Source organism: Diceros bicornis, chromosome 13 (genome assembly GCF_020826845.1).
Source record: "Diceros bicornis minor isolate mBicDic1 chromosome 13, mDicBic1.mat.cur, whole genome shotgun sequence".
NCBI classification, from domain to species: domain Eukaryota; kingdom Metazoa; phylum Chordata; class Mammalia; order Perissodactyla; family Rhinocerotidae; genus Diceros; species Diceros bicornis.
This window is the reverse complement of record NC_080752.1, coordinates 47581343-47607068: the sequence shown is the minus strand read 5'-3', so window position 1 is coordinate 47607068 and position 25726 is coordinate 47581343. Positions and strand designations below refer to the sequence as shown.

Sequence of the window (25726 nt, the reverse complement as noted above, 5' to 3'; positions counted from 1 at the left end):
AGGACAAACTCATCTGCTCCATGGTTTGTTTGTTTTTTTTTTAATAATTTTATTTATTTATTTTTTCCCCTAAAGCCCCAGTAGATAGTTGTATGTCATAGCTGCACATTCTTCTGGTTGCTGTATGTGGGACACGGCCTCAGCATGGCCGGAGAAGCGGTGCGTTGGTGTGCGCCCGGGATCTGAACCTGGGCCGCCAGCAGTGGAGTGCGCACACTTAACCGCCAAGCCACGGTGTGGCCCTGCTCCATGGTTTTGATGCAAGTAGTAATAGTTCACATTTACTGAGTGCTTACTATATGTAAGGCACTGTGTGAAATTCTTTACATCATTATCTAATCCGATATTCACTATGATCTTGTGACGCAGGTATCATCATCCTCACTTGCAAAGAGAAACTGAGGCCCAGAGGGCTTAGGTGACTTGCAGTGTCACATAGGTGCTCTCAGCAGCAGGTACCAGAATATCCAAATAAATGTGGCTTGAACAGTAGGGGTTTATTTCCCATCACAAGAAGTCTAGAGGAAGTTGATACCCTGGTTGTTTCAGTCACCAGCTCAGTGATGTCAGACTCTGGGTCAGCTTCTCTCTGAGTCTCTTGGCTCTCCCCTCATGGTCCCCAGATGGCTGCTAGACTAAGCATTGCATCCTCTCTCCACATCCGAACTCAGGCAGGAAGGGAGCTTTTCCTCCTGGGCATCTCTCCTTTTACTGGAGGGGAAAGACTTCCCTAGAAGGCCCCAGGAAAATTCCCCATAGGTCCTTGCCTCCCCACCCTCTTCTTTCTTCCCTTCCTCTCTCGAGTCATAACTCCAGCCGGGCTGACTCTCTCTCAGCTCTGTACCCATCAGGGGTCTCAGTGGCTAGCCTAAACAGTGAGGGAATTTATGGAATAATATAGGGTGCACACGAATTCCAAACATGGATAGGAACCAAAAGCAATTCGTCTAAGAACACAGGCAAAGCCACGGCACAGGAGAAGGCTGGTTGGACAGCCACTGCTGGCCACTGGCTACCGGCCACCCACTGCTGCTGGACTCTTATCTCCCCTCCAAGAACAGGCCCTGCCGCTTCGCCTCTCCCCCTCAAAGGTCAAAGTCCTGGCCAGGAACATCCCACTGGTCAGGCCTGGTCACGTGCTCACTTCCCAATTGCCAGGAAGGCAGGCAAGAGTCCGCCCTTTCAGCTTCTATAGGGTGAGACAAGGCTGTTTTCCCCAAGCCCTTGGCAGTATAGAATTTCCACGACATAGGAGAGGCATTCCTCTGCTGAGTACCATGGTTCCCCTCAACTTGCCCTACTCTCTCTTGCCTCTAGGCCTTTGCACACACTGTTCCCTTTGTCCCTTTGTCCCCTCCCTCTTCTCTAGGCAAATCCTCCTCATCCTTGAAGTTTCATCTCTCTTAGATATCACTTACCATCAAATCTGGGCTAGGTGCTCCTCCATTGTATTCCCAACGCAGCCTGTATTTTCCCCAGCGCGACCTCCATCACTGTACTGAAATCGCCATCTTACTTGTCTTTTACCTCACTTGACTGCAAGTTCTATGAGAGTGGATACCCTGCCCTCTCTGTTCACCACTGGATCTCTAGCACCAAGCACAATACCGGGCACATAATATGGGTTCACTAAATGTACACTGAATGAATCAATTAAAGGATGAATGAGATGAATATTGATGGCGCTACCAGCCCCCCAGTCACCTGGCCCCAAGACTTGGACATTCTTATCCCCATCTGGTCTGGTGTCAGGTCCCATTAATTCTACCTCCATAGTCCAGTCCCTCATTACCTTTCTCCTGGACCTTTACAAAAGCTCCCTGCAGTGGACACCTGTCATTTCTACATGTCCAATAGCTCTTCCCTCTTATTTTGGAAACTGTCATCATTTGCTTTGGGAGAACTACTTCTCTCATTCCTTGCAGTCTTGAGGGAACTGTCAATCAAGGTATTCTCCACCTTTGCCAAGAGGTGAACACGAGATCTGAGCCTAGCCAGGACTCTGAGTCTTGAGTAGAATGACACAGATATAGAAAACAGTTGAGCTGAATCATTCCAATCATAGCATTCACGAGAAATTGTTGGGTTTTGGGTAGCCTCACCCAATTTTAGAACCAAACGAGAGATAGCTACAGAAGTAGGGCAGAGGGAGATCAAATATCACCTATTACTGACAAAGCTGTTGGAGATGTACCTTTAGGTCTGATAGACAAGTGGGCTTACGAATCCTGAACCCCAAAATTAATCTTCTCCACCCTGTCACAGGCAGTGTTGGAAAATCATAGTCTTTCCGGTGAGGGTCAGACTCCAGGAAATTTAGAGCCTGGAGGAAGACAGCAAAAAAACATGGCTCTTGTGGGCAGGCAAATCTGAAAGAGAAAGAGGGAGGAAGAGCTGAGTTGAGCTCCATTCCTTCTCCTTAAATTCACCAATCAGATAAGTCACTCCTCCTCCTCTGGGGAGGATAGACGGGGTAAGGGGTGAGGCAAGAAGCAAGAGTACTACTCTAAAAGAGGCTCCTCCACACAGAAAAAGCCAGAAGAGGGAATAAATATTCCCGTCAGCATTGTCCACTTGCCCCTGACATCTAGATTGCCCAAAGCAGCTCTGGCTCCTATCATTCCTGAGGCCGCCAGTTGTACAACTGTGTCCTCCCAATGAATTCCCTTCTTGCTTTATGTAGCCAGAGTCTATTTCTGTCGCTTGCATCCAAAGAACATGTACTAGTTTCCTACTGCTGCTGTAACAAATTATCACAAATTTGGTGGCTTAGAACAACACAAATCTATTATCTTACAATTCTAGAGCTCCGAAGTTCAAACGGGTCTTAGGGGGCTAAAATCAAGGTGTTAGCAGAAAGTATGTTCTTTCTGGAAGCTCTAGGGGAGAATCTGTTTCCTTGGTTTTCCAGTTTCAGAGGCTGCCATCATTTCTTAACTTGTGGTCCCCAGCCAGCAATCACACCACTCTGACCTTTGCTTGTGTCATCACATCTCCTTCTCTCTTGCCTCTCTCTCCTGCTCTCCTGCCTCCCTCTTATCCTTATGAGGACATTTGTGATTATATTGGACCCATCCAGATAATCCAGGATAATCTCTCCATCTCAAAATCCTTAACTTAATCACATCTGCAAAGTCCCTTTTGCCATGTAAGGTAACGTGGTCACAAGTTCCAGGGATTAGGACATGGACATCTTTGGCAGGGGGGCATTATTCTGCCTACAACAAAACACTAGCAGAAATATTTCTTAGCGTGTCTTGCATTCATCTCTTTCTCTCCCCTCTAGTCTGTCCTGCAAGTGATCTTTATAAAATGTGAATCTGGTCACGACTGTGCTACTTAAGAAACTTCCCGATTCCCCAAAGCACCTGAATAGAACTCACAACACACTCTAGTCTCTCTCACCTCTGGTGGTTTGCTCCGAATATTCTCTCAGCCTGAAATGTCCCCCACCCCAAAGCCAAATCCTCTGTATCCTTCAAGGTCCTTCTCTTTCACAGAAACCTCCATGATCCTTCCAGCTGGAACCAGCTACACTGTGAGTCCCACATCTGCAGAAACGGCCTGTCTTGTCACCTGGCAGTGCTCGGCAGGAGCCAGTCAGACAGACTTGAGCTCAAATCTACTCAGCCACAGGCTAACCTCTCTGTGTCTTAGTTTCCTCTATTTAAAAAAATCGGATAGGGCCAGCCCCGTGGCTTAGCGATTAAGTGCGCGCGCTCTGCTGCTGGCGGCCGGGGTTCGGATCCCGGGCGCGCACCCACGCGCCGCTTCTCCGGCCATGCTGAGGCCGCGTCCCACATACAGCAACTAGAAGGATGTGCAACTATGACATACAACTATCTACTGGGATTTTGGGGGAAAAATAAATAAATAAAATTTAAAAAAATAATAAAAAATAAAAAAATCAGACAATAAAGTAGTTGCCTCGTTTATAGTTTGTTGTGAGAATTAAGTGCGAAAAAGCATGTAAAGTGCTTAGCACACAGCTGGCACCCAGTACCCAATAACAGGTAGCTGGTAGCAGTTATTATTAAAAATTAATAGTTGAGTGAATAAGTGAATGAGGTACTCCCTCCTTCCCCTGGGCTGTCAATATCCCCTTTATGGGCCTTAGTATGCCCCAAAGACTAGGACATTTTAAAAAATTGAATGAATAAACCTTACATTTTGTGTATTTACATGTAGTCCTAGTTGCTTTCCTTCCTGGGGGGTCCACGCCTGGTCAGAATCACTGTAGGGATCGGTGGTAGAAGGGGAAGGCTGCTCCTATGTCCCTTGCCTGGTGCCCTGGGAACAGCAAACCTTGATAAACTCTGGTCTTCTTGGATTGAAGTGAATTTTGGCCACATAGAGGCATCCACCAGAGAAATATGCTTGCTCGCCACCCCCAGGAACCCTGTGCGCTCTGGGGCACCAACTTATCATCTCCAGTCTTAATTGTGACTCTGCTGCTGTGTGGCTTTAGGCTGGTCACTGCATATCTTCCTGAAAAATAGGTGTAACAATCCCTCCCTCCTTCAAGATCAGGCACCTTGTAGAAGTCCAGTGTGGAGATGAGGAATGAATGTTAAATCTTCAGTGAGGTGAAATAGAAGAGACCAAGCTGAAGGGATAGCAAATTCATTACCAAGATGTGGAAAATGAGTTGCTCTGAATCTGTGGGGAAACACAATTGTTTCGTAATCACACTCTCCGCAAAGTTCCAAATGGGCCGTTGGGGCAGGTCTTGCCAAGGCCTCAGAGATTGCTTCATAGGGGGTGTGGATGACACTTTCACACACCAAAGAGCTGTAGAAATTATTTGCCTGTCCAAGAGAAGGTTGCCTCTTTTGAGAAAAACTACCTTTTCCCCACTTCAAAAGGCCATTTTCTTAGTTTAAAAGTAATATCTGTTTATTGTAGAATTCATTATAGAACTTTTTGAAATTACAAAAATGCACGAAGAAGAGGAGAAGCTCCTGTAATCACACTATACAGAGATCATCACTTGTAACTATCAAACAAAATTGCGATTTTTTGGTAACTGTTTGGTGAACGTTTTCCCATGTGATTAAATATCTTAAACGATGGGGGGATACGAGTAAACAAATTTGTTGCAATTTTTTTAACCAATCTCTCATTGTTAAACATTTGGGATATTGCCTTAGTTTTTTGGTTTGTTTGTTTTGGGCTTTTTGGCTGTTACAAGTGCTACAACTAACATCTTGGTTACACAAATCTTTACGCGTATGCTTGATTATGTCCTTTGAATCCTGGAAGTGGAATTGCGGGACCCAAGGATATTTGATACATATTGCCAATTTGTCTTCTAAGACATTTCACCCATTTACACTCCCGCGGGCAACTTCATAGGACTTCACGGGAGTTGCCGGTGTCATTAACTGTCAAAGTCTAACTAGAACTCCCAGCGGGGCCTCCCGCCTGGCTTCACGTTTTCCCGCCCACTCCGCGTACTCGCCGCGAGCCCCACCCACCTCGGTCCATGACGGCCCGTTCCTTCCTTGCTCCGGCACTCATTCTGTCCAATCAAAAACAGTCTTCCCCAATATCGCCATGTGGTTGGTAAATTGCAGTGTCCGTCTCGCTCAGGGGCGGGCGGAGAAGAATGACGGACGTGTCGACGGGCCAGTGTAAGCGGCAAACGGGGCGTGCGTGGCGTGCGTGGCGCGCTCGCTTGGAAGCGCTGGACCTGCTAGGCGTGCAGGGTGGCTGAGCAGTGAGAGGCTACGGCGGCCATGGCTCCCAACGCGTCCGTGGCCGAACCGGCCAGAGAACATCCTAAAGGCATCCGGGCTGTGCTGCTGGGGCCGCCGGGGGCCGGCAAGGGTACCCAGGTGAGTTGCAGGGCTGGGCTTGACATGGGAGCCCGTAGATCTCCAAGGTCAGGGCAACCGGAGGTCCGAATCGCCCCAGAGCGGGGCCGCGGACTGAGGCTTCGGGGGACCCTGGCTGGCGTCTGGGGTTCTGGTAAGGCGTTTGGGGGAGGGTCCAAATTGGAGGTCAAGGGAGTCTGAGTTAGGATTAGAGTTCTTGAGGGATCCAGGCTTAAGTTGTCGTGTTAGGGGATCTAAGGACTGATGAGATCCTTTAAGGAGTTAGAAGCTGAGAGGGTTTGGGGGGTAGGGTGAGTCCTGGACTGAGGCATCTAGATTACAGCCTGAGTGGAGGCAGGGACCCCAGACTCCGTGTGAAATTTGGGGGTGAATTGTCCAGGGTTAAGTTCCAGGCATTCAGGGTAGGGGACATTTCTTATAACGATTAATGACTGAAGGTGGAGGAGCATATCCAGCACGTGGGGCAGAGTGGGAGCTGGCATGTGCTGATTAGGAGTCTGCTCAAAGAATCGAAGTATGGCCTGCGTGAGCCAGTGAAGTTGGGGGATGGGAGAGGGTACCTCAATGTACAGGTAGGGAAACAGGCCCAGAGAGGTCAGGTGGCTTTCCCAAGTTGGGGAAATTCACTTTATGGAGCCTGGTACCTCAGGAGCCATGGGGCGCCAGCTGATTGGAGTCTGAAGTTACCCTCTGCCCTAGCCCACTGCGGGGCCTCACGGTGTCTGGGAGGTAACGGGCCGGTAGATCAAGGCTGGAATTTATGATCTCGTTTAGGATTTGGCAGCCCATAGGTTGGATTATCAATGTCGCCTTCCTGCCTGGGGTCTGGCATTGCCTCCCCAAGCCTGGGGCTCTTGCTTGTTGTTAGGTTCTAAAGAGGGAATTCCTGAAAGTCTGAGCTCCCAAATGAATGGGGTTCGGGGGCCTGCTCTGTGCCCACTGTTCTCTTCCTAGCACTTGCAAGGATTGCATTGTCTTGGGACGGTCTTGTCTTATTGATTCTTGGGACCCCCGCGGCACCCAGCATATTACTTGGCACTTGATAAGATTACTGGAAAAGGGGCCAGCCCGGTGGCACAAGCGGTTAAGTGCGCGCGCTCCGCTGCAGCGGCCCAGGCTTCACCGGTTCGGATCCCAGGCGCGCACTGACGCACCACCTGTTAAGCCATGCTGTGGCAGCGTCCCACATAAAGTAGAGGAAGATGGGCATGGATGTTAGCCCAGGGCCAGTCTTCCTCAGCAAAAAAGAGGAGGATTGGCATCAGGTGTTAGCTCAGGGCTGGTCTTCCTCCCACACACACAAAAGATTACTGGAAATGGGTGAAGGACACAGATTCATGTGTGTAATGAGGAGAAGGGAAGTCTGGGAGATTCAGTTCCTTCCTGTGACTGCTTTTTGCCTCTGGGGACTAGGTCAAGAAGAACTCCTTTCCCTTTTCTCTTGATAGCCAGAGCTGATTGGTCCTTGGAACTCCCTGTTACCTAATCCCCTTGTCCTCAGTAACATTGAAGTCTCCTCTTCCCTGTTGCTACCATCCTGTTATTAGGTAACCTTCGGCCTAGGAATATTTAATCCCAGACTCTGCAGATATTTGCTATGAGTGACCAGGTATAAACAGGGTAGCTCAAATGCATTGATTATTTTTTCTTAGTTCATATTGAAGTTAATAATTGCAGTAGTTGTGAAATGGACAACTTATCCAGGTGCTAAGATAAGGGCTTTATAATCTAGCAAGCTTTGTAACTTCTAGCCTCAGTGTTCTCACCTGAAAGATGGGGATAATACCTGCCTTGCTCATTCACCATTTCATGAGGACCAAAACATTGGAGATAGAGCAGTGAACAAAACTGATGAGGTCCTTGCCCATGTAGACCAAAATTTCACCAGGATATTGGAAGATGATGTTATATATGTTTGTAAAGCACCCATAGGTACCCAGATGACAACCTGGCACATAGTAGGTGTTCAGTAATTATTGACTCCCTCATCTTAGTAACACATCTCTCCCCCTCCACCAACTCGGATGTATTTCAGTATAAAGGGTGATGCATTCAGGAAGTTGTGAAGAAAATTATACTTATGAGCTGATTTATAAGGATGCATTTAGGGTGGGAGTTGGTGAGAGAAGGCTTCATGGAAGTAGAGGAGATGTGATTAGAGCTGGGACTTAAGGAAAGAGTAAGCTTTACACAAGTCACTTGACTGACCTCTGTACGCCTTTCTTTCCATAATTGGCACAAGAGGAATACTGGTGGTTGTAGTTTTATGGAGTTAAAAATCAAACAGTAGAGTTCATAAATCCGAGGTTGCAAAGTGGCAGCCTATAGCAGCATTTAGCCTGCAGGCACACCCTAACTTTTTATTGTAAAGAGTTTTGAATACAGAAAAGAAGGCAGGATGGTATAATGAGCCCCCATGTACCCATTGTCCAGCCCCAGCAATCCTCAGCTCATGGCCATTCCTTCCCCATCCACTCTCCCTTCACAAAGCAGCTCCCAGACCTCATAGCATTTCATTTGTAAATATTTCAGCATGTATCTCTCTAAAAGATAAATTCTTTTTTGTGAACAAACACAATAACCCCTAAAAATTAGCAGTTTTTAATAGCAGTCAATGTTTACATTTCCATTTGTCTCACAAATGTGATCATTTTAAGTCTCTTTTAAAGGTTCTCCCCTTTTTTTTCTTGCAGGTTTTTTTTTTTTTGTGGAAGGAACTGAGTTGTTTGTCCTGGGAGTATCTCTCTTTCTGGGATTTTTTTATTGTATCCCCTTTTATTGTATTTAACATCTTTCTGTTTTCTGTAAATTGGTGATTTGATCCTAAACTTAACCAGGTCTGGGTTCAGTGTTTTGGCCCAACTGTCACAGGTGGAGCTGTGCTGTCGATTAGGCAGCAGATCATGTCTGCTTGTCTCTGTGGTGGTCAGTGCCTGGGTCCAGGAATTCATTGTGGGTGGCAAAATGGTGGTGTTCTAATTATATCATTACCTTGTCATTTATTAGCTGAAGTGTTTCTATAAAGAGAAACTTCTCATCTACTATTTGGTATGGTTTGTATAGAAAAGACAGGATAATGCTTGATTTGTTCCTTTTATTTGTCAGCTTTCAAAATAAGTTGACCACAGAGCGTTTGCAGTTGTGAAATTTCACTTAAAACTCCAGAGCTCCAGTTTCTCTTGAGAAGTCAGATGTGGTGGCTCCGGGCCTGCATTCCGACATGGCGTGCAGTTGAGTGGCGATGCCGCTTTGGATGGTCCATGTGCTCCCCGGTCACCTGCATAGCCCTCTTCGCCGCCTGCGGCTTACATTTGACCCACTTCTTTCGTTTGCATTGCCTGCCTGGCCCCCATTGGTAAATGTTTCCCATCTCTGATGTAAAATCCCTAACCTGGGTTAGTGCCTAGTGCCTACTTAGTTATGTTTGTTTTCTTTCCACTAGTACTTCCTTTTATACCTGCATAACTCAGTATTTTATGTATTTGTTTAACTTTTCATTTTTAACTGAAATAATTAAACATTTTTAAACTACTGCTTTTGCATCAACATGACAATGTTTAAAACGGCTATAATACTTGGTTTTGTTCTTTTATTTATGTAACCTTACTTCCCTGTCTCTCTTTTGGGGTTGGATGTTCCTACAGTGTGGCCTAAATCGAGGTGTGTTTCCTGTTTTCTCTGTCAGCCCCTGTTCACAGTTTCTTCCACGTGTGCAATGATACCAGTTCTTCAAGGCCAGGCACTCTTAGGCAATCAGCTACCATCTTGCAGGTCAGGCTCTGTCAGTTACATCAATGCAAAGACAACAACTCTGTGAGACCCACACTCTTATTCCCCCTTTTACAGTTAGAGAAACTGAAGTTCAGAGAGCTTGTTCTCTAGGTTACATAGCAAGTCATTGGCAGATCTTGCATCTGAATGACTCCAAAGCTCCTGCTCATTCTGTTGCTGTCTGCTCCCCTGGGTTAGATTTTTCTCCTACCCTGTGCATATTTTGTTGGATAAGTACAGTGTTAAAAATGCAGAAAGCAGCCCTTGACCTCAAGAGGGTTTAATATTACAAATAGTCACCCTTTGCTCTGTTATGTGACAGACCCCCAGCCAAAGACTTTACATGTGTCATCTGATTTAATCCTGCAACCCTAGGAGGTAGGTCCTATCGCTATCCATACCTTTTTACTGATAAATCTAGGCTCAGAGGCTGTATCTTGCCCCAGGACATACGTGGAGTAACTTGCATAGAGTAAGTAGCAGAGGAAGGATTAAACTCATGACTGTGTGATTCTTGAGCAGAGTCACCATCTTACATTGTTGCTATTAATCTAGGTGTAGAGGCAGAAATTAGCATGCATGCAAACAATACATAACTAGTGCAAAGTACCATGTGGGAAGTGTCAGATGAGTGACTGACAGATGCTGGGATAGTTCCAGGTTAGAACAAGAACTATATTTGTTGCGAGTCATCCCTTCTTCCTCCTACCCACCCAGTGATGTTGGTAGTAATATCCCCAATTTATAGATGAAGAAATAGCCTCAAAGAATTACTGACCTAAAGTTACATAGTAAGTTAAGAAGCAGAGCTGAAATTCAAACACAGGTTTCTGTGGATTTTTTATAAACTTTTTTATTGAAGTATAATATAAGAGAGAGAAAGGTGCAAATATCATAAGTGAGCGACTTGATGAATTTTCACAGTGTGAACACACTTGTGTAGCTTATACCCATATCAAGAAACAGAATGTTGTGTAGTCCTCCTTGTGCTCCCTTCCAGTCTCTGTCTCACACACACGCACCCTTCCACAAGGACAGCCACTAAGGCTTTGTGGGTGGTGGTGGTTGTTTCTGAATAAGGCCATATAGTGTCATGGGTAAGAGCGAGGTCTTGATAGTCTTGAGGCCGGTTGCCAGCTCTGCTGTTACAAGCGATGTGATCTTGGGCAACTTAGCCTCTGAATTTCATTTGTAAAATGCAGATAAAAATAGTTCCTCCCTCATGGGTTTGTTATGTCTTGTGCGTACTAAATACTGTAAAACAATGCATGGAAAAATTGCTTGGCTTGTTGCAAACGCTCAAAGTTACTGATGTTGATATGATTCCTTCTTAGAGGCAGGAGGGATAGTTGGGGAAGTTTTGAGGTGGGAGCGAGATGCTCAGAATTTGACTACAGAGAAGGGTAGAGCTTTGACCAGTAGGGGAAGGGAGAGGGCATTCCTGCGTAGAGAAGAGCATGAGCCAATGTCTGGAGAGAGGCTTATGTTGTGTGTTTGGGAATCATACATGGAGCAACGATTTGCAGTGGTGCAGGGCATATAGATAGGGGACTTGGGGAGATCCATTTGAAGAGCTTGGGAGGTATAGGAAGTTGATTGTGGGGGACAGAGTGCTAGGCTAAGATATTTGGATTTCTTTCCTATCACACTGGGGAGATGTTGAAGGCTTTTGATTGTGTGTGTGTTCGGGGGTTGGGGGGCAGGAGTAGCATGTCCAACGGTATTTTAGGAGATGATTCCAGCTGCACATGCAGGAGCATTGGAGGTCGGAGCAGGAAAGACTGGAGGCAGAAAGATGATTTCCAAGTGAGAAACAAGTGAGTTTGAGATTAAATCAAATCTCACCGGCTGATAGTTTCCCTTTATTTCCCTAGATGCCAGGCACTATGCTGGATGCTTTTGCATCTGCAACCTTATTAAACCCCCACAGCAGCTCTGAAAGTGGGCACTGTTATCTGTACTCTAGGGATGAAGAAACTGAGGCCTTAGGAAGGCTGCATAACTTGGTCCAGGTGACACAGTGAGTAAACTGTAGCTCCCAGTTTCCAACCCAGATCTGTGTCGCTATAAAACTCTGTCTTGCACCACTGCCCCAGGGCTTCACATACTGTGCGTCAGAATCCTAGGGCGCCACCTGAGAACCACTCAGTGGGAAACTTTAAGGGTGGGCCTGGCTTTGTTTTTCAGCAAGTGCCCCAGATGATTGTGATAATACACTGATGTCTGAGAACACCAAGCCCCCCATGCTGCTTCCCTAGTGGTTTTAGCCCTTCTTACACACGTGCCTCAAAACCCCTCTCCTCTCCCAGAAGGTTCTCAGAGGTGATGAGCCTGTTTCTTAGGCTCAGCACCAGTCCAGAGCTAGGGAGACACAAGTGGCTCAGGGGCCAGCAGCACAGCCGGGCCTGGAAGCTTGTTAAAAATGCGGATGCTCAGGCCCCACCCTATGGAATCAGAATCCATTTTAGCAGCACCCCCGGGTGCTTTGGAGTAGGGAAGCATTGCTCTAAAGCGTAAGCTTGAAGTGTGAGGGGAATATAATAAAGTTATTTCGTCAGGCTTCCTCTGCACTTTGAAGTAAAGAGTGATGCAAAAAAGAAAGACCGTGGAAGGAGGCCTTTTATTGAGTGCCTCCTGTGTGTCTGATGTTTTGGGTAATTTATTTCATTTTATCCTCACAACAGACCTATGAAGTAGACATTATCCCCGTTTGAGTGGTGAGGAAACTGAGGTTCTGAGAGGTTAAGTAACTAGCCCAAGGTCACACAGCCATTGAGTGCTTTAGCCAGGATCCATGTACAAATCTGACTCCAAAGTCCATGCTCTTTGCAGCGCACCACGCTGACTTCCATGCAGCCAACAGGGAATGAAGGCGTTAGTCTTCCACCATGCCTTGTCTTCCCAGTTGGAAGGTTCTTTCATACAGCTGTAGAATCCAGTCACCTGGAATGGCACATAAGAGTCCCGCAGTTTGGGGGTGATAAAAATAGAACAGTTAGGTTCTGTGCTAACAGCTCTTCTCCGGTGTTTTGGTCAGCCTTTCCGCTTGAACAAGCCTGACTTCCAAATTTTTCACCCAAGTTAATTTCAACAACCAAGAAGCGAGATTGGCAGAAAAGTAGAGTCCTCTGGTATGGCCACTGCCAGCCTGGAGGACCTGAAGGTTTTCCATTGCCAGAGGGTCCTGACCTTCATTGATTTTCCACAGTGCAATTTTCAGTGCCTTCTCATCTGGGTTCCATTTTGCTATAAAGTCATTTCTTTGCTTGCACTGAATCAGTCCATGAATCACAAACCAGAATTTGCTGCATTGAGCCCCATCTATTTAGCTTTTATTGGGTGAGCCTAAGAAAACTCCCAATGGACTGGTTTGAACAAGGATCCAACCCTACTTATTTTATAAAACAATTGAACCAGAAAGCTAAGAATTAAGCTCCTTGAACTGATTCTATTCCTCATGAATTCTGCGTCCTTTTTTGCCACTATAAAACCAGTGTTGAACTGTCCTGCTCTCTTCCTGTTCTAGTCTTTATTCTGATGTGTAGTCCTCCAAACCGTGAGCTCCAAGACGACAGGGTCTGTGTCTGCTCTTCATCTGTCTCCCTGGATCCCAGCAGGGTTCTTGGAAGAGGCATCCGCAGGTGTTTTCTTTCCATATGAATGAATGTGGAAAGTAGGGCGCGGGTTACAGTAACAGCTAATGTTCACTGAGCATTTACCATGTGCCTGGCCCTGCATATGCCAAATTCCCTGTAATCTCAACAACCCGCTGATGTAGGTACTGTCACTATCTCCATTTTACTTAGAGGAAATTTGAAACTTAGAGAGGTAGTATAATTTTTCTCAAGTCACGTGTCTATCTAGTGATTGGGGGACCTGGAGTCTGAAACCTAGGCCGTTTGACTCTCAAACGCATACCCTTTACCAAAAGGCTATACTGCCTCCTACAACTGACATGTAAGTGCTTCCTCTTTGCCAAGTGCTCTTCGTATATATCTCCTCTGAGCCTCACAGCTACCTTCTGAGATGGAGCCTTTTTGCCTTCATTTTAAACAGACAAGGAAACGAGCCTCTGAGCGGTTAAGTGATTTGGCCAAGATAATGCAGCTCCCTTGTGACAGACAGGGGAAAAACTGGGTCTGTCTGGGGGAAATCTGTTTCCCCCCCAGAACTCATTTAAACTCACAGCAGCCACGTGAAGTGTTGTTACTGCTATTTTTATTCTTCTCACTTATAATGGGGAAGCGAGGCTTATGTGTCCTAGTGTATCTAGTGGAAGTAGTGATAATTGCTCATGTTTATGATGGCTTCCTGTGTGCTATGTGCACTGTTTTAATGCTTTATGTGTATTATCTCATGTAATTCTTACTACAACCCTATAATCATTATACATTAGACTATAATATAAGGTACTCTTAACCGTTACAGGTAGGGAAAGAGGCATTTGCCAAAGTTCACACAGCCAATAAGTGGCAGGGCCAGGTTCACACCAGGCAGTCTGACTCCAGGGCCTGCAGTGTTAACTGTATCTTGGTTTTTGTCTTCCCCTCCACAGGCACCCAAATTGGCTGAAAACTTCTGTGTCTGCCATTTGGCTACTGGGGACATGCTGAGGGCCATGGTGGCTTCTGGCTCAGAGCTGGGAAAAAAGCTGAAGGCAACTATGGATGCCGGGAAACTGGTAGGTTTGGTGGCACAGTGAATGTTGATATTCCTCAGAGTCTAGATCTGCACTGCCTAATATGGTGCACCATCCACATGTAGCTATTGAAATTAGTTTAAATTTAGTTCCTCAGTCTCACTTGCTGCATTTTAGGTGTTTGATAGCCACACAGATGTAGAATATTCCCATCATGGTAGAAAGTTCTGTTGGGCAGCCCTGTGCTACAGGGTGTTGTAACAAACTGGCACATTATATGAACTTTTAGAGTAGCGAGTTACTTGGTTTGTTCTGAATTTATTTTATTTACAGTATTCTTGAGGTTCCTTTGTGCTAATGCATTTTGTAATAGACCCAATTTTTAGGGCCAAAAATCAAACTGCCATCCCTAGGCCAGAACTCAAGGATGTATTCAAGAGAGGACTCGGGAGGCCACTAAGTGTTTTAATCTACTTTTGTGACTCTGTGTTCTATGTCTCTAACAGAGGAGTTGCTTGGCAGTTGACAAAAGTAATCCTTCCTATTTAGGGGAGATAATAGCATTGTCTCTTGTTTTTGGTCCAGTTGATCTATTGGACAAATACCATCTATTATCTACTAAATCTTCTTTGATTAGTGCCAGAGCTTAATTGTAACTGAGTTATTCTGGGACGTGGCCTCTGGGAATCACCTTCAGAAGTCATTCTGTGCTTGGCCATCTGGTCTTTTCGCATCCTAAAATGTTGTTTGGGGAAAGTGCTGGGCTTTGCCTGCATCCCCGAGTTATCTCTTGCCAGGCTTTAGGATTCTGTAGCTATATCGAATAGTACCCTTGGCTGCCCGCCCACCTGCCCCTTTACTCCTAGCTTTCCCTTCATGTTAGTGAGGCCTTGAGTCAGGCCAGAAAGCTGGATATTTCGGACTTTGAGTCTTGGCAGAAGATCCTGTACTGAGAAAAATTAGGATGTGGCAATGAGATTACTTATCTCCAGCCTTCACTTAGTCACAGAGCTCACACTTACTTTGTCCCCAGGTTCACAGCTGGTCCCGGGAGATAAGATGGGCAGCATTCACTGTAATGCAGGCAAAGAAATTCTCTTTCTATGAAGGCCCAGTAGGAAAACCAGTTTTGGAAAGCTGGGAAGGGTCCTCACTGGGGTTTTTAGAGAGGCTTAGAGCTGTGTTGGGCTGGCTTCTCAGTTCCTTGGTCTGACCCCATCTTGCCAATTCAGTGAACTTGTCTGTTGCCTCATGTCCAGGATGGCCTGGGTCACTTTACTGTTAGCCTAATCAAAATTGTGAAACAGGGAAAGTTGGTGCCTTTCTGTGTTCTGGCCAACCAACCCCCATTCTCTCCTGGAGCCCTCCTCAAGTGATCTCTCAGCGATATGCCTTCATCTTTTTTGTGCCTTGAGGACAGCTGATTGCTGATAAGTTGTTATCTGATGGTTAGGACTCTACTGGCCAAGGAGTCCTTCAGGACCTAAGACATGGAGCTCTCTTGGTGGGGTGACAGGCGGTGAAATTCTCTTCCCTCACCCAGATTGGGACACAGGAGAATCTCAAGGGAAGAGAATGTGTATATGGCAATCACAGAAATATCATGAAACTGAATCTTCCAAATGGAGCTACCCTACATTTGCTCTGATTTTTGCTTCTTTTGGGTCAAGAAAACATGCTGTTTAGTAATCGGGTTATACAGACACAAACCTGTGACCCTGGAGTTGGATTAATGTCATCCAGTTAGATTTAAACCCAAGGCTATTTTGTTCTTGACTTCCAGGTGAGCGATGAAATGGTAGTGGAGCTCATTGAGAAGAATTTGGAGACCCCTCCATGCAAAAATGGTTTTCTTCTAGATGGCTTCCCTCGGACTGTGAGACAGGCTGAAATGGTGAGTGGCTTGGTTTTGTATCACCACTGCATGAAAGCCAACTCTGGCCTTTATCTCTTAATTCATGTGAGGGAAATGGGTCTGATCAAGCTCTGGGAGCTTAGGTGGGCCACATGCTCTTTTACAGCTTGACAACCTCATGGAGAAGAGGAAAGAGAAGCTTGATTCTGTGATTGAATTCAGCATCCCCGACTCTCTGCTGATCCGGAGAATCACAGGAAGGTATTTGACCCCTGAAGGTCCCTTCTTTTCGTGCTTCTCAGAGCTTTGTCAGACCACGGGAACTGCTCTTGCCTAACCCCAGCCAGGAAGCTTAGTGCCATTTCAACGTGGATTGATCTTATTTGGTGACATCCACTGAACTGGTGACATGGGATGGGGATGTGGAAAGAAGAGCAAGGGATCTGAAGTCAGACAGCATCTCAGTCCTGTCACCTTTTAACTCTGACCCTAGGCAAGTTTCTTAAGCTCTCCAAGGCTGTTTCCTCATATGTAGAGTGGGGTTAGTAATACCTGCTTCAGGGAACTGTTGTGCTTGTTAGATACCGTAACGTGCATAGTTCAGAGCCTTGCTTATGGTAGGTGCTTAAGAAATATTAAATTCCTTACCTGTGTATCTTCACTTTAGTGCTTTTTAAAATCTGATTTCAGTTGGAGTTGCCATACCTTGCTGTAGGCTTTTTATTAATTATAAAAAGAATATGACCATCTACAGAAAATTTAGAAAATTGAGGAAAAATTTGCACGTGGTACAGCCACCTTAGCCAAAACCACTATTTTTTTGCATGTTTTGTCTTAAAGTGCTTCTTTCTCTATAGTAGTCAACATTGAACACAAAAATGTTTCTGCTTCTGAACATGTTTGCCGTGAAAGATCACCACTGCTGTAGGCTACACTTTCCTCTACCGTATTTCTGATCACTCAACCATCTGCTTTGTACCTTCCAGAAATATGTTGGACTCTCTCAACCATTAATAGGCCCTCCTATTCTCGTCTTTATCTTGGGCTCTAGCTCTTTTTATCCTTTAGTCATTTTAAAGGAGTCTCAGGAAGGTGATCAGCCTATCATCTTCAACCAGACATCCATGACCATTATTTTTAATTGCTGCATATTTCAGAGTAGATGACCCATCATTTACTTACTTGTTCCCTTCTTGTTGTACATTTGTGTTTCTTCCAGTTAAATTGATACTGTGACCATTATAGCACATATAAATTTTTGGATTTAATTAGGAGTAAAATGTTTTCTTACTATAAATTTTATTACTTTGATTTCCTAATGAGCTTGAATATTTTTTCCATGTGTCTGCAGTCCATCTCTTCCAGGAGAGAGGCAGACATGTAAACGGACAGCAGAGTGAGTGTTAGAGGTGTTTTCCTGGATATTAGATACGATGGGATCCACCTGATTCTAATTTTCTAATCAAATGTCCAGGATTCATGTTTCTAGCTATTCCATAGGCTCCTTCAATTCAGGAACTTTTGTTTCTTTGCATCCCCACTGGCACAGAGTAGACATATAAAGTTGATGTAGGCCAAGAAGCTGTAGGGTTGACAGGAAGGGACATCAGCAGTGGTGGGTTCCCTGACATGCAAAGCAAATGTTAACAGTACTAGATGACACTGGAGGCCTTTGATTCGATTGACCCAGCTTCCCGAGTGCCTGCTTTGTGTGCAGCACAGTACTAGACTCTGGGGGCAGGGGACCAGGAGAGGCTATAAAAGAACAGTATGGTGGTGCCCATCTCTGACCTCAGAGAGTCTACAAGCCATACATGAAACCTGAGCTGCTTAGTGCAGTAGGAAGTCCAAGAAGAGAGTCTGCGGGCAAGGAGGGAAGGCTGCCAGGAGAGGTGCAACCTCAAACTTGACCTTCCTGGATAGAGAGGATTTCGGTGAGACTTTCCCAGAAGGGAGTAGAGGCGGGAATGAGTATGGGTTAGGGGAGGGGCTCTATCTCGGGCCAGTGGCAGAACGTCTGTCCAGAGTTGGAGGAATGGTCTGGGGGGCTGGGTGGTAGAATGAGGGCTATTGGGAAGGTAGGATGGGAGCTTGACTGGGGAAGGCTTGCCAAGGTGAAGAGGGTAGACGTGACAGAATCAGGAGTCCTGGAATGTTCTTAAGCCACTAGGTGTTGTGGCAAAAACAGCATTCTAAGAACATTCAGTTGGTTCGTACAGGCTAAAGTGGGGAAAAAGGAGAAACAGACGAGGACCCACCTAGGAGCCTGATTGTGGTCCCTATGTGAAGTGATAGAGGCTTTTAACTGGGGTTGGCTGGTGGGGAACAGAGAGATTTGAAGAACAAACTACAGAGTTGCTGTAGAGGGCGAAAGAGAGAAGACTCAGTCTCTCAGTTCAGAAGTGAGTGGTTTAGTGTGACCCCCTCCCTCACAGAAGAGGAAACAGGCCAGACAAGTAAAAGTGTTTTTCCAAGTTCACTCTGCAGATCAGTGGCAGAGCTGGCACAGAAGCCTACTTTCTGCCTCCTAGTCCACTATGCTGATTGTTGGAAGAAAAAGAATCAAGAACTAGTTGGTTTAATATGGGTGTTATTTAAATTTGATATGATAAGGACCCCACTATAAATATCTTCTGAATTAGCTCTAGCCTCCTTGTAATAATTTTATGAATCATTATTTTATTTCTTAAATAAGTATGGTTGGTGGTTTTTGGTTTTAACCTATTCGATGTTGACTCTCCAATATCCTAATTATTCTATTAGTTGGCTCTCTGGTGTCATTAGCCTAATGTCTCACACCATCCCCATTTTGTGGATGAGAAAACAGGTGTCTGCAGTGTCACACTTAAGGTAGCAGTGGCTGTAGAATCCCAGGCCTGATCCCCCCACATCTTCACCTCCTCCTCCAGGACAGGCTCAGTGGTTCGTAGAGCTGTTTTGGTTGGGACTTGAGACCAATCCCATTTTGAGAACTTGGAGACTGGACTTTCTTTTGTTTACTTTCTAGGGAATGAGCCTTCCATTCTTCTTAAAATGATGTTTGTGAGTGGGGAAGGGGCAGTGTGTTATATGTATCTGGAGGGCTGAGGGAATTTGGGAGTGAGCAAGAGAGGTAGAGATGTGGAGGAGAGAGTCGTGTTTGTTACATCCTGGCTGCTGTGTGCCGTGTGCTCTCCAGAAGGTGAAGAAATATGGCGCATACCTCATAACCCCTGCCTTTCCCAAGGGCAGAGCTGTAGCGGAGCCCAGCAGCCTATGCTCTCCCTCTCCCTGGATCTCCCAGTGGATACACTAGAGGAACCCCACCTACAACTCACATTACATGATTGCAGTCACCAGCCCATTCAATATAGCTTATTTACTATGCCGTCACCTTCCCCCTCCCCAGTGCTGTAAATGGACCACCTTATGCTATAAATGGACCACTTGCCCCCCCAAAAATGTGCTGTCGTTAAAACACAATATCACGTTTTACAAAGATGTGGCTTTGATCATCTAACCCAGACTTCCCAACTGATGTGCTGAGATATGGATCCTCTCACGCATCAGAGCAGCTGGGCAGGGCTGGGGTGGCCATACCTCCCCGGAGGAGCAATTATCCTGAGTACTGTATTTCTGTGCATGCCAAGAGGGGGAAAATGTTGGGAAGCTCTGGTCTAAGACCTTCATGAGGAGAGCAGCCATCAGTGAAATAAGCAGACCTGGGTTGGCATAGAATTGGGAAACCATACGAACTCAAGTGGGCCCTGCCTGCTGAGCAGTGTTTGGCCTGCCTCCTCCCTTCTTAGGTTTCTGGGCTCCTGTGGTGTGGCCACTCCCAGTCAGGAACACGGGGCTTGTTGCCTAAGAGGACACAGCACAGATGTGGCTACCAGCTACATAGTCAGTGCCAAATAAAAGCTTCTTCTGAGGCTCTTTATCTCACAACTTGTTTAATAAGTCGTTTTTCCTGACACCTTGACTATTGCCCTTTGATGGTTGGGCTCTCTTTTATCTATGTGATCAGAAAGGTGTTCCCCATTGTCTGGTGGTGTTTGCATCCGTGGGACATATTTTTCCTATAGTACCTTTCTGGTTTTATAACCAAACTAAATTAGAAAATAAGGTTAGTTTCTCTGTCCTCTGTCCCCATAGCATTTTGTACAAATCTCTGTTAAAGGATTATCACATTTACTGTAGTTAGTTATTTCTGCATTTGTCTCCCGCACTAAATTAAGCACTGCTTGTGAGCAGGGGTCTTGACTTCTTGCTCTGTATCCCCTGAGTTCAGCCTAAGGCCTGAATCAGACTAGGCACTTAGTAAATGTTTGTTGAATGAATGAGTGAATAGAATGAATGGCTGTGTGAGACCAGCACCGGAGTGCCTTTGCTCAAGTCCTGAGTTAGGTAGTTATATTAGTTAGTTCAACCAGACACTCATTTGAATGTTGGGTCAGAATAGAAACCATACTCTGGTGTCAGCTCTCCTGAAGCCCAGTTATTTTCCTAAACAAGAGATGCCTATACCGGGTTCTCTGCTGGGTTAAAGTCCTTGCATCCAGCTTCTCTGCTTGCCATCTTGGAGACCCCTGGGGTTCAGGGATACTTTCAGGCAACCTGACTCGTGGTTGTTTGCTGTCTTTCAGGCTGATTCACCCCCTGAGTGGCCGTACATACCATGAGGAGTTCAACCCCCCAAAGGAGCCCATGAAAGATGACGTATGTGAACTCAGAATAGGACATTTTCTTTTCTTTCCTTCCCCTTTCTTCCTTTGCTTTTTGTTTTGTTTTTTCCTTTGTTCTTTCCATTTTCCCTTTATTTCTACCACTATTATTAACTTAACCATGAGAAATAGCACTATCACATAAATCACATGGGCTGTGCTCATCTATACAGTGTCTCTCCAGGTGGTTTATTGCTTGAACTTGAGGTGGCCACCAGTGCCAGCTGCTTCCCAGTGCCCAGTTTGTACCTGTCTTTTGTCCAGAGCTGTTCCTTTCTGGCATCATGGTGACCTAAATAGTCACCTAATCAGGAGAAGACGGCTTGGGAGCCCAGAATTAGAGGCAGGGTGGAGAGGACAGGACTGAAGAGAAGTTTGTTGACCAGTCATGCTTCAGAAGAATGTCCTTTCTCTCTAGTGACCCTTCTGTGTCCCACAGATTCAGAATATTTTGGCTAGACTAACACTGCCAAGTTAGTCTTCAATTGCTTGCAGATGTAAAAGGGAGGATCTCATACATGTTTACTGTAACATTTGCCGTAAATAGTCCATTTCGTCTGTTTTAGAGCATGCAGACAATAGTAAGAATTTGCTGGCTTAACCTTTGTCATATGAGACAAGTTCATCAGGTCATACAGATTCCAAAGCCATCATGTCAACTTAGTCACATTTCACAAAGCTGGAATTCTACCATTCAGAGTTGTTTCTCACTTCACTTGCCACTTCCAGAATGTTGATGGCCAACACCTTAGTAAAAACGCTAAATACTCAGAGCTGCGTTAGCAATTATAACCTTAGTTGCCTGATTTTGATGTAGTCTCCTGGTCTCAGGGGCCTCTGTCTTTCTTGCTTCTGACCCTAGAAGTGTTCATCTTGGAAGCTGAACAGCCTGAGCAAAAGGTGTGAGAGAAAGACATTGCCCATCTTCCTCTCACAAGCCCCTTTCCTCATAGTTACTGTTTTTCTGGACCAGTTGGTCTGCTCCTGGGACCAACTTGCTGAGAGTAGTGAAGTTCTTTATAGTTCTTTGTTGGAGAGGGTCTAGGTTGTCTGTCTTTCCCTCTGATGGCCTTTGTGATCAGACAGCATCTCAAATCTGCATCTGGCATCAGATAATGAGACCTTGCTAACATCCTGGCCTTTCATTGCCCTCTTCCTGTTCTCAGATCACTGGGGAACCCTTGATCCGCCGATCAGATGATAATGAGAAGGCCTTGAAAGTCCGCCTGAAGACCTACCACACTCAGACCGCCCCCCTGGTGGAGTACTACAGTAAACAAGGGATCCACTCTGCCATCGATGCGTCCCAGACCCCTGATGTCGTGTTTGCGAGCATCCTAGCAGCCTTCTCCAAAGCCACATGTAAAGACTGGGTTATGTTTATCTAATGTTGGGTCCAAAAAGGAATTTCTTGCTTCTTCCTATCTTTGTTGGAGGAGTGGGTGGGAATGGCAGAGCAGGCAGAGGGAAGCTTCCTCAGGCCAGCAAGAATATCATTTGATGTATTGATTAAAAAAGCACTTGCTTGATGTATCTTTGGCATATGTGCAACTCTCATCTCATCTGTGTGTGTGTGCGTGCGTGCGTGTATGTATCGGTGTAAGTGTGTGTGTACTCTCCTACTTTCTCAGTTACAGGGAAGGTTGCTTTACCAGCTCTTTACTTCTTTAGCCATACTCTTGATTTTATTTTTTGACCAAAATAAACTCACTCGGGTATCTTCCATGCACCCCAATTCTAAAACCTCGTGATATTTACATTCCATTTCCATCAGGTAAGTAGAAGGCCAGGGTCACGTGAAGTCAGGCAAGGCCAAAGCTCCTGCTGGCGGATTGTTGGCAGGGAGTTCCACTTGTTTTCCAGCCCACAGTGAAAAGCCCCATGAGTCAGTGTGTGGACAGGGATTATTAATTTTTTTCCCCTCAATGGAAGGAAAAAGGCCCTTTCATTATAAGTCCCAGAAATTACTTGGAGAGGGTATCACTGTAGAAAGAGGCAGGCCAAGGTGAACTATTTTTGTGGTCTGCATCACGGTGCTGTAACATAGGCATCATTTGGGACCTGTGTTTGAAAACTGAATTGCCAACGAGTTAAACCAGGTGAAAGGTCCTTCTGAATTCGGACTATCTCCTGAACATCCAGGCTGGGCATCTGAGAGCAGCCAGTCCACTTCCCCAAAGAGAGACCAGGGTAGGTTTGTTAGTTTTTATTTTTAATGTTAGTCTCTGTTTCCACGTATGAATGAAACAGTGATTTGGAGGTGATCTGTTCTTGGATTCTTTTGATTGGAATTTATTCAAACCCAGTCTCTCTCTAGGATGTGAAACCCAAATCAGATGTGTCCCAAAATTTTAAACTCAAACCCTCTCCCTTCCAGATCCAATCCTTCACCCTTTACTTTGTGATGGTGGTGGCCACAGTCTCCCCAAGAAAAGATCACCCAAAAATGAGATAACCTATGACAGTAACCAGCTTTTATTCCTAACCTCAGCTCCCCAACTACTAAGCATTTCCTGTGGGTCAGTGCTGTGCCTTTTGGTCTCTGGTTTGATTTGTGGCAAACAGATGAATTAATAGACTGCTGTGAGGGACCACAGGAACAGCGGCCTCTGGGAAAACCATTAGAAAATCAGTGGCAGGTCCCGTGAATAGTGCTGCCTGCCCCTGCATAATCTGCTGACTCAGTGCAGTTGTCTCTCAAGTGCCCAGTCCCCATCTGACCTGAGCTCTCCTGCTGTCTATGGGACTACCAGAGGGCTTGTCCTCTGTCCACCTGGAAGCTGGGGACTGGTATGTGGCCATCTTGATTCCCTCTTTGTCTGGTTCGAGTGAGTTCTGGCTCTGCTCTGCCTGTTTCCCTGGCTGTAAACTAACTCCACCCATTCTTAACGGAAACCCAGTTCTGGCATGGGGCATTTCTGGGAAGCATGTGACTTCTGGGAATAGGCAAGAAAAAGGAGTGAAACCAAAATTGTCAGCTATGCCTGCAGGGATCCGGGATCCTCCCCTGGGTGAGGGTGGCCTCATGAATCTTGGAGTCAGTTCCCCCTGGCTGGGGACAGTTGCAGGCACTTGGCCTCAAAGTTGAGGTCCTTGAATGTTTGCTAATTGAATGTGCATGACCCTTACTCAAATATTTGTCATCCATTCATACACATTCACATGTGCACACGCATACACACGTGCGTGTGCTATTTGTGCTGCCGGTGAGAACCAGAAGATCATGGGGGATACATATGCCCTTTGGGGGCGGTTAGGGTTTAGATTTTTGCTTCATTTAATTCCAGAGCCTTAACCTCAACAGGCGTGAGAGCTTTCACCTGGCAGAGAAATGTCCAGTGTTGAATGCATTTGGTTGCTGGGGCGTGCATGCCAGCCTTCTCTGATATTTACTTGGTTTTTAAAAACCCATTTTGTTCTCTCTTGTTTCCTCTCTATTTCAGCCTAGTAACAGAAGGCCAGGCGAGACCGCACCACTGCTCATCACCCCGCGGCGTGACCCCTGCTCTTAGGTGCTGGGCGGCGGGGAGGGGTGGTCGGGGGAGAGTGGTGAGGGGCTCAAGAGGGGTATTGGAAGAACGGCAGTGTTGTGGTGAGGCGATTTCTTTTACATATAGTAGGAATCTTTAAAAGTAATGCGGAAAATTAATTTTTTAAAAACCTGATTGGAGGGTATAAGTAGAAATAGGGAGATGCAGTATTATTTCTAAGAAATCAAGTTTCATTTACTCTGGACTGGTGATAATATTTTTTAAAGCTGTGCCCTGAGATCTCAGCTTTTACCTCAGAACCTCATGGGTTGCCAGCCTGGCAATGCAGAAAATCAAACTCTTGTCCTATCTGTCCTGTAGCTGGGAACAGGGAGGGTTTGACTACTGACCCAGGTTCCCCACACCATGAGATCAAAAAATCATCTCCACATTTGAAAGAGATGGAGTGTGTTCACTGGGGCAGTGGCTCAGCAAATCAAGTTTACTGGAGTCATGACAAGGGTGGGGTAGCCTGCTCTCGCTCCTTTCCTGACTTCCCAGTGATTTACCAGTCCACCTGCTCTCATGGGTAGGCTCTCAGCAGCCACCCAGCATATGCCACAGTCCTACGCTCTTGCCTTCTTCCATCCATGGTGCGTGAAGGGACGCTTTTTAATAAATGAGCAAGTGTCCTAAGGAACATCATCCAAAGATTGTTCTTTCCATCCTCAAATCCTGTGACTGGAATCACTCAACAGCACTGTGATATATTATTTTCAATGAGGTGCCTTTCTTAACTGACCAAATGCTGCCTTGTTTGGCCCCTAAATCAATAAAGTATATTAAAAATTTGTATCCCCTGTTGTGGTATTTTTTGAGGGGCTCTGGGCTAGTAAAATGACGTTGAATTCTGGATCTGGCTTGGAAGCCCTTTCTTGTGCTCAAAAGAAGCTGTGAGGTAGGAAGGTCCAAGTGTGTGCTCATAAGATGAGCCTACACCTTCTTGACCTCATATGTAGGCTTTCCTTGAGCCCGAGGACAAGGCAGCTTGGTCTGGTGTAGACAGTGCTGGGCTTGAGTTCAGGGAATGTACAACAAATCCCAGCCAATCATTTCCTCTGCTCCTGTTTCCTCGTCTGAAAAAAGACTGGTGATGCCGCCTTCTCAGACTCATTGACATTAAATGAAGTTTATAAGGAGAAGCTTTTTGCTTGGTGCCTGGCACACAACAGACTGGATAAATGTTACTTGGATCCAGATATGCACAAAAATATCTGCTTCCTTCTGGGCTGGATAATTGTTGAGCAGACAGTTGTCCGCAGCCTGGAAAGCCAGTGCTTCTAATCTCTAAGCCAGATTTTTTACTGCTTTTTCAGCTGCCTCTTTAACACCCTTGGGTGCCTCTTTGTAAATCCATTTCTTCCGGGGCCGGCCCTGTGGCTTAGCGGTTA

The 25726-nt window shown here is 45.8% G+C and overlaps 1 protein-coding gene across 2 annotated transcripts; it reads left to right on the top strand.

Annotated features, from left to right (window-relative positions):
• The first annotated feature begins 5698 nt into the window (after positions 1–5698).
• On the top strand, positions 5699–25130 carry AK2 (adenylate kinase 2). Of its 2 annotated transcripts, XM_058553590.1 has the most exons (7): positions 5702–5837; positions 14164–14289; positions 16031–16141; positions 16269–16363; positions 20728–20800; positions 21972–22167; positions 24249–25130. In XM_058553590.1, the coding sequence occupies exons 1-7, from the start codon at positions 5739–5741 to the stop codon at positions 24251–24253; spliced, it is 705 nt and encodes a 234-aa protein (XP_058409573.1). In that variant the 5' UTR covers positions 5702–5738; the 3' UTR covers positions 24254–25130. The 2 variants fall into 2 exon arrangements, with proteins under 2 accessions (XP_058409572.1, XP_058409573.1); XM_058553589.1 differs by lacking the exon at positions 24249–25130 and having other exon boundaries at positions 5699–5837; positions 21972–22774.
• Positions 25131–25726: the final 596 nt, after the last annotated feature.

Bases quoted from the DNA above. Each gene is read 5' to 3' on its own strand.
- AK2 (XM_058553589.1), top strand. From the start codon at position 5,739: ATGGCTCCCAACGCGTCCGTGGCCGAACCGGCCAGAGAACATCCTAAA. The intron at 14,290-16,030 runs GTAGGTTTGGTG...CTTGACTTCCAG, and splicing joins CTATGGATGCCGGGAAACTG to GTGAGCGATGAAATGGTAGT. The intron at 16,142-16,268 runs GTGAGTGGCTTG...GCTCTTTTACAG, and splicing joins CTGTGAGACAGGCTGAAATG to CTTGACAACCTCATGGAGAA.